The sequence below is a fragment of the Vespula vulgaris genome, chromosome 25, assembly GCF_905475345.1.
Source record: "Vespula vulgaris chromosome 25, iyVesVulg1.1, whole genome shotgun sequence".
Taxonomy (NCBI): Eukaryota; Metazoa; Arthropoda; class Insecta; order Hymenoptera; family Vespidae; genus Vespula; species Vespula vulgaris.
The window spans coordinates 297,397-311,995 of NC_066610.1; the positions used below are offsets into that span (position 1 = coordinate 297,397).

Consider the following 14,599-nt stretch of genomic DNA (forward strand, 5'->3'; position numbering starts at 1 on the left):
AACTGACTTAGAGAAAAACAGATTCATATAATGTATGCCCATCGAATCAAATAATTAATTGTTTATAATATTTATCGTATTTCTTGCGCATAAGAATATATATTTTATAGATGTTCTTATTTAAATATTTCTACAGTTTTGTATAAAATATATTTTCTTTCTTTCTTCATTTTTTGTTATCATTACCAACCATTTTCATATGATGTTAATTTTTTATGTCTTTAAAGCTTCGTTGAATACATTAGTATTTAAAACTTGTTATAATTATTCATCTCTTTTTTACGATTTAATATAATGAGCTACTTCTTTCAGACTTATATAAACGGAGTAACACTGTAAAAGAAGGTGATAAATTAATCATTTGAAAATAGAGGGGATATCGTTTTATCTTATCTTAATAGTCCAGTATAAAAGTGAACTTCGTTCGAGCAACATCTAAATTTGAAGCAAGAAGAATTAAAAAACATCTGTGTTTAAATCTTTATAAGTTTTTTAAAAGTGAATCAATTTAATTCTGTAATATGGACAATAATTCTGAAAGTAAGTAAAAATTATATAGCTATGCATTTAAAAAAATCAGGATATAATAGTAAATTTAGTATATTTAATATATACAATAGTAAATTTTTTACCAACTTTTCTTTCGGAGATTTCACGATCACCTTTCATCTTTTATGCATAAACTTTTAATTTTCTTACACTTACTTTGACTTTACACTGAATTTTGAATATTGAGAGAAAAATTGACAAGTGTCATAATAAATATATTTTTCCTATCCGTATATAAGAATTATTAAAAGAAAATCCTACTTGAAAAAATTATATTTTGTACGATTTTATTAACTAAGAATATCGCATATTACTATGTTTTTGGAGTTGATGACGGATCATTGGTATTGTATAATTTAATGGTAAAAATATCTTTAAATGCAATACAAATGTCATCTATAGAGTCGTATTTGAAATGGCATCACGTGCAAAAAATCAAAAAACTGCACTTTCGAAAATATTCTTGTATTGTACAAAACTATGACAGTACATGAAAGGAACATTAATAATTGGAAAATATTAAATAATTCATTGCAAACGCTTTGTTTTGATCTATGTACATAGATATACATTGACTTTAAAAAAACTGTCTACTTAATTCAAAAAACTACGTAAACTTCTTTTCCTTCCCATCATTCGTTATCAATTTTCATCATTCAAAATGTCCGAACGTGTAAATAATATTGATTGTTATTCATCTAATATTATGGTTCGTGATTTTATTGTATAATGATTCAAGAGTAGAAGGAAACAGTTTATAATTTAGTAAAAAATAAGTAATGGATTACACATGCTTTGTATTTTCTCTTTCTAATGATAATTCATGTTAGGATAATTAGCCATGATATGCACTTTATTAATAAAGACTCGTTACATTCTCGTTATGGACTCATTAGATTATGCGATCTATTGACAAGAAACTATAAAATATCAGTTTCTTAGTTATTATTACGTTTATGTATCTGAAAAAAAAGATTTCGAAATCGCAAAGGAAAACGACCGAGAGGTAGTTGTAAAGTTAATTCATTTTTATATTCTCACGATATTTGTCAAGAACCATAATTTGAAATATGTGCATAACTTTCGAATGAATAATTATATTTTCACAATTTAAACAGCAAAGGGGAAAATAAAAACAACGCGAATATGGAAGAGCGAATATTATAAATCAAACAATTTTTTTTTATTTTGAAACAGTTCGATCCTATAGTATCGAGTACTAAGTATCGTGCTTTCAAGCTGCTTTCTTTTCAGAAAGATTAAAATTTATCATCTCCATGCCTGATTACGTGTCCTCAGCTTTTCGATATTTTCAACCGGCATTGATTCACTATATGACGACCGGTAACATTTCGTTGGGCTCCTTATCGTCATCTCGACATTGTAAAGATAAAATATCGATATTCAGATTGGTGGCGAATCTGGTGACAGTATCATATCATCGACTATCGGCGAAAACATATCTTTTAATTGGTCCTAAAGGTTTACAAAATTTTGAGACGTAACATTCCCTTACAACAATATGATATAAAATATAAAATTAGGAAAATATACCTATATTTGATAGAGATCAAAATGAAAAACTTATTCAATTGGTTTTTTTTTGTATAACTTCCTTATTGTCAACGTTAAAATTAATTTTTTAATGAAAAAAGATACCTTGATTAAGTATTTGAAAATAAGCAACCTCTACGATAATGATTTGAAATAAGTTTATAAAAGCTATAAATAAATTTACTTTTTTCTCTATTTTTTATTGGATAAACGTATCAAAATTATTGTAACGTTTTAATGACTAATCTCCATTATTTCTTTTTTCTGACTACTTCTATCATCCTTACGATTAATAAACTTAGGAGCATTCTTTCTTTTATTATTTGTTATTGTTTATAATTTACAAATTAACAAAAATGATTCGACTGCATGAAAAAGTTCGGTAAAAATGGGTTGGAATGTATAGTGGTCCGACTTCGGGAAAGACAATTATTTTAGAAACATTTCGTTCTTTATTATTACCATTAAGGGAGAATTAAAAAAAGATATAGATAGTTACTTCTATTACGTTTCTACAAATCATAAATAAAAACGAATAATTACTAATTTAAAAATCAAGATATATCAAAGAAAAGAAACAATTTCAGAAATAACAAAAATAGATCTCAACGCCTAACTTAAAATTAATAATAAATAGTGATTCCATAGTTTCATGGTGGTATTCTAAAGTAGCTGTCTCACCAATAGTTTGCAGCATTTATATAACAGAATAAGATATAGGATTCGGAAATAAGGATTGACGAGTCTAATTTTGGTCACTTTTCTTCACCTATCTGTTTTATTTCTTTATAAATAGGTATAAAAATTATATATATATATATATATATATATATATATATATATATATATATATATGTATGTATGTATAGACACGCACACGCACATTATAAGTATATTTCACAATACAAACATTGTACAATTGTACATTGAACGAACATTGTATAACATTGTACAAAATGAACGAACATCATTATCGATTTTCACTCGCTCTAATAAAATTCATTAATTTACTTACATAAGTATGAAGCAAATCAAATGGTTATTTTTTATTGAAAATTATTTCTGTTATCTTGTGGTAAATAAAGAAAAAAAATTAAGATCGATAGCATAGCAATGAACGTTATTAATAAAAAAGGTCGTTAATGTAAAGTGGAAAATGTAAATTACAAATTTCAACGTATCTTTGATTCTGTAAGTCATAATCAATCTGATTTGTATTACCTTGCATATTCGCATTTCGAAAAAGTTTGACACATATACGGATATATAGAGTTAATTAATCATAACGATTTTGTAATAATAACATTTTTTATTTCCACGCAATCTGTTTATGTAATAAGCATATATAATATATGACACAAATACCTTTTTATAACTACAATTTTTATAATCTTGATCGCTTGTCGCTTGAATATAAAAATAGACAGAGCCGACATTGCACATTAAAAAATATGTGATTAATATTTATAGATTCCGTTTTAATATTTATAGTTATCTTATCTTCATCGTTAAATGGATATTTGTAAACTAGTACAATTATTAGTCTAATTCTAGAAATAGATGAAAAAACTTCTAGAAATAAAAAAAGAAAGAAACGTTTAAAACCACCGAGTAAAATATAAAAATAGAGTATTTATTTACATGTGTATTTGCATTTACAATCTAATTCGAAAAAATAGATATGATGGACACAAAAGAATGAACGAGAAATGATCATTGAGGATAGTGCTTTGACAAGTAGAACACCAACTGAATATGCGCTTACAGATATGGAACCATCCATTGAAAATGTGAAAAAACCCACGCCTATTCAGAATTTCTATAACGGTCAGAGTATTTTCATTACTGGTGGAACAGGATTTATCGGCAAATTATTAATAGAAAAATTGTTAAGAGGATGTCCAGATATCCTTTGCATTTACGTTATGATACGTCCCAAGAAAGAAAAAAATCTATCCCAACGAATGAAAGAACTTATCGAAGATTCAGTGAGTTGTTTATTTTGATCGATTTTTATACTTATTATAAATATTGACATTTTATAATTTCATGTCTGATTCTAAACTGGAATTATTAAATAATATAATACTGTTTCAATTGAATAATATAATCGGGATATAAGATAAAGAAAATTGATAAATAAGTTACCGACTTAATAGACGTTGAATGTGCAAGAAGTAGCAAAAAATCGTATTTCTAGAAATATGTATAAGTATTTAGTGTATGCAAGGAAGGAAAGATTTACATCGATTTCCAGTTATTTTCCACATTGAAGAAGACGCAGCCAACATTTCTAAATCGTTTAGTCGCCATCGAGGGAGATTGTAGCTTGCCAAATCTCGGTATCTCGAAAACTGATAGAACTACGCTTATACACGAAGTATCCATTATTTTTCATGTCGCCGCAACTGTGAGATTTAATGAAAAACTAAAATCTGCCGTAGCTATTAACATCCAAAGTCTAAATGATGTAATCAATTTATCCAAAGAAATGCCGAAACTGAAGGTACTATATTCATCCTGTGTATAAATAAGGACTATAATAAATGAATCGACCTTAACAAATGTTCGTTATTTTTAATATTATTTTTTATAATCCAGAGTTTCATCCATGTATCTACGGCATTTGCAAATTGTATTCACGAACTGATCGAGGAAAAATTTTATGATCCGCCGATGGATGTTGACCAAATATTCGATTTGACGAACTATATGGATGAAAAATTGCTTGACGACATTACACCTCAGTACATTTATATTTCCAAATATAAATCTTATAATAATTTCATATTTATTTCTCCAAAATAGAATATGAAGGTTAATTAATAATACACTGACACAATTATTTTGTTTTAGATTACTTGGAACGTATCCGAATACCTATGTGTTCACGAAATCAATTGCAGAGAGTGTGGTAAGGAAGCATGTCGATTCGATGCCGATTGGCATCTTTCGTCCTGCAATTGGTTGGTAATCATGTAATACTTAAACAATAAATAATGCATATGAATTGAAGAATGGAAATGTTTGAATATTTTTAGTAATATCAACGTATCAAGAACCTATTCCAGGTTGGATTGATAATACATACGGACCAATAGGAATTACAGCAAACGTACTAATGGGATTAATGCGAACTCATTATTGCGATAGAACGGTAAAAGCAAATTTCGTTCCCGCAGATCTGATAGTCAATGGTCTAATTGTTAGTGCCTGGGACATTGCAAATAATCGAAGGTAGTAACAAATAATCTCGTTTACTTAAGATAATATTTTCGCGAACAAATCAAGCAAAGATTTAAGAAAAAATTAAATTAACCGTTTTCAATAGAGTACTTAATCTTTCAGATTTAAGAAAGACCTTCCCATATACAATTACGTATCTGATGATAATCCAATCACTTATAAGGAATTTGTAGAACTGATAATTAAGTATGGAGAATTGATACCGTCTGAAAAGGCAATTTGGTGCCACAGCTTTTTAGTAACAAAATATCGGCTGGTCCATCTTTTCTACGTATACTTTCTACATTTATTACCAGCTCTTATAATCGATACGATCGCAGTGTGTGTAGGTAAACAGCCATGGTAAATTTCTCTTATCTTATTTTCTGGAGAGAAATTATTAGGATCTAGAAAGAGAGAAAAGCTTTTATGTGAACATCATCCGTTTTCTTTCAAGGTTACTTCAAACATATAAAAGAATTCACAAAATGTCGGATCTTCTTGGTTATTTTTCTACGACGGAATGGATATATACTAATGAAAGATGGAACAAAGTGATAGCGAAGTTATCGCCCGAAGATCGCGAATTATTCTTTTGTGATATAAAAGACCTCGTTTGGGGTGCTTATTTTCCAACATATTTCTTAGGTATAAGAAAATATATCTTCAAGGATCCCATTGAAACACTCCCGCAAGCTCGTATAAAATGGCTTAGGTATCTTTTTTCTTGCATCTTTACTTCATTATCTATCTACATTGATGATCATTTCTAAATGATATTGATTTTTCAAATTTTCAAGGTCTTATTGGATATATCTAACTTTAAAAATTCTTATTGCCTGCGTCGTTTTGGTGGTCATATGGGCTACGTTTGGATCATTCTAAAGGAAGCAAAGATAACAAGAAAGGGAGGAAAAGAAATAATCATAACTTGTACAAATCAATGACTTCTTTTGTATCATTTGAATGTATCTACAATAAAGTTACCACATATTTTTGTCTAATAATATTGTGTATATATATATATATATATATAAATATTTTGTCCAATAAATCTAAAATGAAAATATTTTGAGAATTTAATATTGATTAACGTGCATAACAAAGATTCTTTTAAAAAATTATTAAAAAGTAAATATGAAACGAATATAAACTGCTCGATCTACGCTCGAAAAATAATGTATTACGGTACGGTATCATCAAACAATTCATCTATGTGTCCATCAAAACAATAAACTTGTCGATATCATCGGAAAATCATAAAACTTCCCCTCGATAGAATTGTATAAACAATTGGCATAAGCCATCGATACAGAACGAAATACTGAAATATCAATGATATCGAACATTTGCTAAAGTCAAATCTATTGTCGCAAGATCCTAATAATCGTTAATACCTGTAGAAAGAGCAAAGTGTTCATTCTTCCTTCAGACTTTAAATGTTAATGGTTATCATCTATTTCATTTTCTCGCTGATCATCACACTTTTGGGTACATGAAAACATTTACTTTTCAAATATTTCTTTTTTACAATGTATATGTATAATTATGCATTTTTAATAACAAAAAAAAGTTCGTACTTATATTTTATACTATTACTTAAATATAACTTAAATTCAACTAAAATATAACTAAATATAACTAAATATTTATATGATGTGGAAGAAAAACACAAGAAAATGAATTAATGTATATATGAGACATGAACGAGATAGGCTGATATATTGCAATACCTCGTTGACCATGCGCAAATTTGTTTGGTTATATCATCTATTTAGCAAACTCGTTCGAAGAGTCAGAATCGTAATGTAGTTTAACTATCTAGCATTTCATTCGAATTTTAAATTTCTATATAATGTGTGAGTTATCTTTATTTAAGTACCTTTGCAATTCATATTAATCCCATGCTATTAAGTAACTTATCTATATTTACCACCTCGGCAATATATTTTTTCTTATTTTAATTCTATGTGCGAATTTTATTATGAAACTTTTAATTTTTCAAATGGTTAACGTTTGAAATTCATCGATCGCTGGGCTGCCATTGCAACTAATTCATCCTTGCCAAATTCATTGACGATTGCTCATTTACTAGCATGCATTCTATATCTTATTCTTTTCCACTCTATTTCTTTTTACTATCTCTCACTCTTTCTCACTTTTCTCTTTATTTCTCTTCATTCTTTTTCTCTCTCTTTAATGAGTCTGATGTTGGCGTATTCAAATTCACTCAGTTCCTTTTATTCACTTAAGAGTATCAGCATTTTCAAGAAAAATAATATAATAATGGATACGAAGTCTCTTAATTTTAAGTTATTTTAATTTAATGTTTTTTTTTTTTTTATACGTTCATATGTACGTATACATGTTTGGAGGAAAAACTTATTACGTATTAAATACATGTTACTTCAACGAAGAGGACTGTTTGCACGTTCACATTACGCTAGATTAATAATTCATTTATGCATATTTTTCTTTTTATATCGACTAAATACTAAATATACTATTTAATGGAAGCAGATAATTTCAAAAATTAAACAAATTGAAATATTAAAATACTAATACTTATATACTATGTATATTATAACATACTAAGCTTTATAATCGACAAGATGTTTGTTGAATGGTAATCAACTCAGCACTGTGTTCGAAATAAACAAATTCCTCTGTGCGTACAAGTATGTTTCCCTTTATTCGAACAAAAGATAAATGTACGTAATGCTGGTACAATTTCTTAATAATATCTCGATCAACAATTTCCCAATAAATCTTGCTTTACTAGGAAAATATCTTGAATATCGCAGAACTTCCGGATTGATGTAAATTTGTGGACTTTTTTGACGAATGTTTATAAATCCATAAGCATAAATTTCGTCTACCTGACGCCTTTTTATGCGCTTCCGCAACGACCACATCTTGTCTATCAGCTTTAAGAGTATTTTTATCATTTTTACTTCTCCCGTTTGTAACATAAATTTATGTTCCTGATGATAGTAATCTTTATTTCTCTATGGTACTAATTCCTTTTTCTTTTTGTTCGAATTCGCTTGATTGTTTTTTCATTTGCCTTTGAAGATTAGATTAAATAAATAATTCTATTAATCCAACATTGGAAAAGCAATGAAGCAGAACTGTCTTTTACACTTCTAATCTGATGTATCTCCTTTTTTTATTTTTATGTTCAGACAATAAAACAATTACTATCGATTCCTCTATGAAAGAGATATTCATTTGTAGTTCTTACATATATTATTTATATATATAAAATGTTATAAAAAATAATTTCATTGTTACAAAATTGATTCATTAGGGAATGTTGAAGTTAATTTCACATAGATATATATGTAACTTTTTCGACATGCAAATGTGCCAAGCATTATCAAATATTAGGAAATAAAAAATGTTGATTCGCAAATTATCTCTAAAATCATTTTTATTAATACACCTTTCATCTTAATCGTTTATCATGATATATTTCTTTTCTTTTGTGTACTATAAAATAAGAGAAATGAATTTTTATGACGAGTCACTTTACTTTCACTACTACTTAGAATTATTCGTCAAATAAATTAACGTGATCCGACTTAGCGAGACGAGTGAAAGTCGACGGAGAATTTGTTTCCTTTCGTTCGTGGAAATCTATAATAAAAGGAACAAAACGGATATGTAGTAATTTAGTTTACTTAAATTTAGTTTAACAAAAAACGATTAAAACGTATGAATACATTTGAAATACATGTATGCAAACATATGAATAAATGTATGAAAACATTTAACTTGCTATGTCGAGTAAAGAACCTAGCTTATGGTTTCTTTTCTAACGGTGATCATCTTTCGACATTTTATATAAAAATCGATAGTAACAAACGAGATGGCGATTATTTACAAACAAATTTTTATTATAGAAGAATTGTCTTTGTCTGAATTGTAGACGGTGCAGTTGAGAATGAAAAATTTGCATCTTTTCGTTGTAGGTACATGTAATTACCAATCTCGTGTCCTTCCCTCTACCTGCTCCGCTTTATTTAATGAATATATTATGTTAACAGATTCTTGAATGTATCATATAACCTGATGCATTTATTGAATCCATATTAATCTTGGGCGTATCATATTTAATTACTCTTTCTGAATGAATTAAACTATAAAAAAAAGAAAAAGTAATGACGTACGCGTTATGTATTACATACTTTTTGCTATATTTTGCATGCATTTTTCTATTGTTGATTTGTCGTCTTTGAATTTGAATTCAATCACGAAGCATGAGATAATGTGAATAATAATCAGGTGCAATAAATTTCAAATCGACTTAAGTAATCGGATATATCTAATAGTTATGCAGAAAAGAACATGGATAGATGATGGGCAAGAACAAGAGCTTATGTAATATATTTAAATGAGTTTTTCCCAAATTGATTAACTCTACACAAAACGCAATGCAGAGAAAATTGATATAGTTATATGCATTATAATTATTTATTCTTCAAGCGCCTTACAAATTTTGGTCATTTATCAATGCTAAGCCTAATTATTTAGAAAATTTGTTTTACATAAGAAAGATAAATATCAATCGAGTGCTTTAGTACTAAGATTAAAAAATTTCTAAAGTGGAGTTAATTTCTCTGGTCTCTAAACAGTTTATATATGTTTATATACACGGAGGTACCATCGACAGCAAACAACTTAACATTTTTGAATTTTGGATATTCGTTCCAAGTGCAATCCTAACCTTACACAATGTGGAATACTTTGAAAAACGTGTATTTTATTTTTTGAATTTGATTATTTTTCAAATAAAAATTTATTGTTTACACTTCTATTTTACTTAACGATAGTTTTGAATAATATTATAAGCTGTAGGATACAGTGAGAATATAACAAAAATGTAGAGTCGGGATCATATCTCGCATAACTTTGCATTCTTGATATCAAGTGTTATCGTAAAGATGATCATTAATAATTATAACATTTCCATTTTGAAAGTTATTGAATAACGAGGTAATTCGCTGTAATTTAAACACTCAACTATTCTGAATTCTTCTTTGTAAAATTTTCTAGTTACTCATATGGCGAATTTAACTATGTTTTATTTACCGCACATTTTTTATAAATAATTATTCATTTGACCCATTGCAGTATCTGATTTTAGTTTCGTCCATTATTATATACTACATTAAATATGATTCGAACACAGGAATCGAATTTTCTCCGTAACACGCATTAATGCATTATATTAATATTTTAAGAATTTCGATATTATTAAATTATGATCATATATTAATTTAAATTATCATTTACATTAATTTGAAATGTTAATATATAAAAAATATTTGATAGTGACTTAGTTATCGCGAATCACCGATATGACACTAAACACTGGTTTAATAATATAAGAACTTTCACTATTAGAAGAATGAAACCTTGTAGCAATTAATTTTCGTTGATTTTGTTAAATTATAGTATTTACTAAATAATTGAAACAGTTTTTTCGCATAACTCCATGTAACTTATATTATCTTATATTTGTTATAATGTCCACACAATTGAATTATCATGGAGGAAAGTTACAAAAGTCTTATAAAACATTTTACAAATACAATTTTTTTTAAATATATGTATATCTATTTTAAATTCAAATTTCACTTACTTTTAGAAATAAATCACATTCAGCATAATTAAAAGTGATCCTACACGATTAAAATTATACACGTTTGAACCAAGAGTTCTTTCCTTATGTTTACGCCATGTGTAGTTGTTGCTGGAATATAACTCACTGTCACAATGAAGTGTAAAGGTTAATAAAAGTAGATGATCTTTCCTTCTGTACCATTACAATCTTGAATTCGCGATATAAGCAACTCGATATAAAACTATACATTAAAAAATGAATATTCGACGTTTCCGTTGAGTTTTTCAGATTAGAGATTATAGTAGCAGATACAGTCTATAAAAAAATGCTATAACAATGAATTTGCTAGTAAATGTAATACGGAATTTATAAATACTCCGGCAGAAAAACTTGCCAGTCATGATTTTGATGTACGTATGTGTTGAACGAATTTTGAATTATTGCATTATTTGTTTCACCATAGTTTTTATCAAAGAGAAAATGCAATAAATGTAGTACATTATTCGAATAAACGAATCATTGAGATCATTTGACACTTATATATTTATACACATTTATGATAATCCTTATTAGGATAAATCTGTAAACATAAATATAAACACAGACATAAATCTCAAGATCTACTTTAACGTACTTATCGTTTTTGTTCATTTTTTTCACATTCACTTCTAGAATTAACTAGATTCTAATTACTTTTTAAATTCTACATAATTATACTCTTTAAGTAGTTACGTAAATTTAGCATTCCGAGAATGCTCAAGTTCTTCATAAAAAAAGAAAGATCATAGACTTGATCATTTCTTATACTGCATGTTCAGCATTACTTTTTATTCTCATATTCAAGATAGTGAGTGCACTGTCATGATTAATTCTGATAATAGAATGATATTAACGGCTTGTGTTACACGTGCAAATGATACATCTAATTAGTAAGTAATTAAAAAGTCGTTTGATTCTTTCGAAATCGATGAATTTCGATGTCATTAAATGTATAATCGATAAATGAATAATCGATGTCATTTCGAATTAATACAATATCTTTATATATTTTTTGTAAGTTTCTGAAAATACGAAAGTGCAAAGAGTAACATTGAAATTGTTATTATGAATGTTGTATTTGATATTATTTCTTACAAAATACCTTTGAAACGACTATCTTTGCTATGACATCTATTTTAATCGTTCATCTTGACATATTTTCGTTTATATACTACAAAATAGCAACAGTAATTTCCCATGACGATTCTACAGTTTGATTATTTCACGATAATTCGTGATAAATTGACAGGATCTGTTTTGGCAAGACGAATGAAAGTCGATGGTGAAATGAATTCACGATCATTCATTGATAACACTAAAATTATTGAAAATTTTCATGGGATTAAACAAACTATCTTCGTTAATTTATAAATTTTAAACGATAGTAAACAATAAAGGAAAGGATAGATTGTGCTGACACAAGATCGATATAAATAATGAGAAAAAGAAAACGGAAGAAAGCTGCTGAAATATTTAGAACGCCGAAAACAACAGTGATACGTTTGTTCAATAAAAAATGGAGAAAAATTACTTTCACTTTTATAAAAAAAACTATCATAGTTTTGAAGTTTAGCTTTATTAGAATTATTTGAATACTCTTTCCTAAATAAGATCATCACTTATCTCATGTTTATGATTTCCATCAGTGTCTTATTTTACGCTGTTTTGTATAAAAATTTCTAGTAGCAATTGAGACGATATTCTTTTATAAACATATTTTTATCACTGCATCATCTTTTCTTTCGTACTCTTTCTTTTATTGAGTTGACGTCGGATTCAGCTCCTTCTTCGACTTTTGCAACAAGAATGCAGCTGAATCGGAACGTAGACTGTTCGGATGAGATGATTCATGATTCAGGCTATCATAAACCATGAAGAAAAAGTTTTGAACGTAACAGTAACAAAAATTATCGCTTTTCTTCGCATAAAACTTTTCCACGAAGATCATATTAATCCAAAAATGTTGAATATCCTTACTGATTGAACATCAAGAATCTTATCAGCTGGATCATCATCGCGTAAGATCTGCGCCGTTATTAGTCGTTGCGGTCATCACCTCCGAAACAGACGAAGATATTATTGGCTATAAAGAGTGTATACAAATACGCTTTCGTCGAATGGATCCTCCAATACGAAGAACATATATAGCTTCGAAAATTAAAAAAGTTTCCTACAAATGACAGAAAAATTTCAAGGGAAATGAGTAATTGCAGGTGAAAAAAAGCGGTTTCCTATTTTTTAGATATCATTTAATTTTCAAATACTCGTGCTAATATTGACAATCATAAACAAATCTCATGAATATTAAAACGTACTTATTTAGTATATTTTAAATTCAGGCATCAGATAAGGTCTCTATCAAATAAAAATTACATATTCTCGTAATTCGTATACACGATATTTCTTCGACGTTATTTCCGTAATCAAAATAATAATATAAAAATAATATCAAAACACTAATATCCAAAATGATATGACATGTAGAAATTTCTTCTCATAGATATAATTGGAAAAAACTATAGATACATAGTCTCTGGAAACTCTGAAATATAAAAAATAACAAAGATTTGCTAAATTCTGATTATTCATTGAAAGACCCTTATATTCATTAATAAGTGTACACAGAATAAAGATGTCATATTTAACTTTATTACTCCTTTGAACACATTGTTTCTACAAACTTCGGACGTTAATACCTATCGTTGATTTTGTTTACTCGTTTAAATTAATGGTCGAGTTCAATATAATGGAGTTCTTGCATATGAGCGTAGCTCCCTCCATCATGAGATACCTATTTTCGACAAGCTATAATCGTCTTTGATCAAATCTGTGCAATATTAGAATTTCTGTATGTCTTTACTCAGCATGGAAAGTAACTGAAATGTTACATTGAAATAGTTACAATTTCTTTTTGTCTTACTGAAGGCTATTTTTCCCCTTTCACTCGAAGCGTGTATGACTTTAACGCGAGGCAAGGACGAAATATGAAATATAAATGTAAGCGGAGAACGCTGTTTCTATCGTGCGTTTATCATATCGTTGTGTAAGCTTGTGTTAATTATACCCCTGTCGTGCGACATGACAATTAGTTTCGCATAGATAGAGTTAGTAGAGGCATTAGATTGTGATCTTACACTTCTCATATGTGTACGTTGCTTTGATGATAGTGTACGTCTCACAGCAATACCTGTTAGATTCGACATCATTATTTGTGACGTTAATCATATATTTTCTTTACGTATTTGTTTTGCGGTAAAACATAGAAAATAATAAATATAATTAACGCATATGAGAATCAGTATATAAATTTGCAACAAAAAATAAGATTTTGTCGAATGTTCTCTTAAAAATAATTAGTGAACATTTATATATTATATTATTTTAATACAAATAATATGAAGTGAACTCCTACAGAAAAAACCATAACAAAATAGCGCTGGGAGAAAAATCTTGTAGATAATATGAGAACAACAATATGGAAACATGTTTTGTTTATTATTAAAAATAATGTATAATATATGTATTCACTAATTACTAATTTTGAAAAAATAATCAACAAACGTATATACGTTATATGCATAGTCTATATTTTTGAGAAAACTA

At 27.8% G+C, this 14,599-nt stretch overlaps 1 protein-coding gene across 3 annotated transcripts; it reads left to right on the forward strand.

Moving 5' to 3' along the window:
- The first annotated feature begins 398 nt into the window (after positions 1-398).
- On the forward strand, positions 399-6,337 carry LOC127072460 (fatty acyl-CoA reductase wat-like). Of its 3 annotated transcripts, XM_051012904.1 has the most exons (10): positions 400-540; positions 3,783-4,091; positions 4,361-4,445; positions 4,548-4,609; positions 4,705-4,850; positions 4,960-5,069; positions 5,145-5,340; positions 5,452-5,691; positions 5,786-6,043; positions 6,129-6,337. In XM_051012904.1, the coding sequence occupies exons 2-10, from the start codon at positions 3,813-3,815 to the stop codon at positions 6,211-6,213; spliced, it is 1,461 nt and encodes a 486-aa protein (XP_050868861.1). In that variant the 5' UTR covers positions 400-540; positions 3,783-3,812; the 3' UTR covers positions 6,214-6,337. The 3 variants fall into 3 exon arrangements, with proteins under 3 accessions (XP_050868859.1, XP_050868861.1, XP_050868858.1); XM_051012902.1 differs by having other exon boundaries at positions 399-540; positions 3,871-4,091; positions 4,361-4,609; XM_051012901.1 differs by having other exon boundaries at positions 4,361-4,609.
- Positions 6,338-14,599: the final 8,262 nt, after the last annotated feature.

What these genes read in the sequence shown, in the direction of transcription:
- LOC127072460 (XM_051012901.1), top strand. Translation starts at nt 3,813, where the DNA reads ATGATCATTGAGGATAGTGCTTTGACAAGTAGAACACCAACTGAATAT. An exon ending in AAGAACTTATCGAAGATTCA is followed by an intron (nt 4,092 to 4,360) that starts GTGAGTTGTTTA and finishes ATCGATTTCCAG; the next exon opens with TTATTTTCCACATTGAAGAA. An exon ending in CATCTTTCGTCCTGCAATTG is followed by an intron (nt 5,070 to 5,144) that starts GTTGGTAATCAT and finishes GAATATTTTTAG; the next exon opens with TAATATCAACGTATCAAGAA.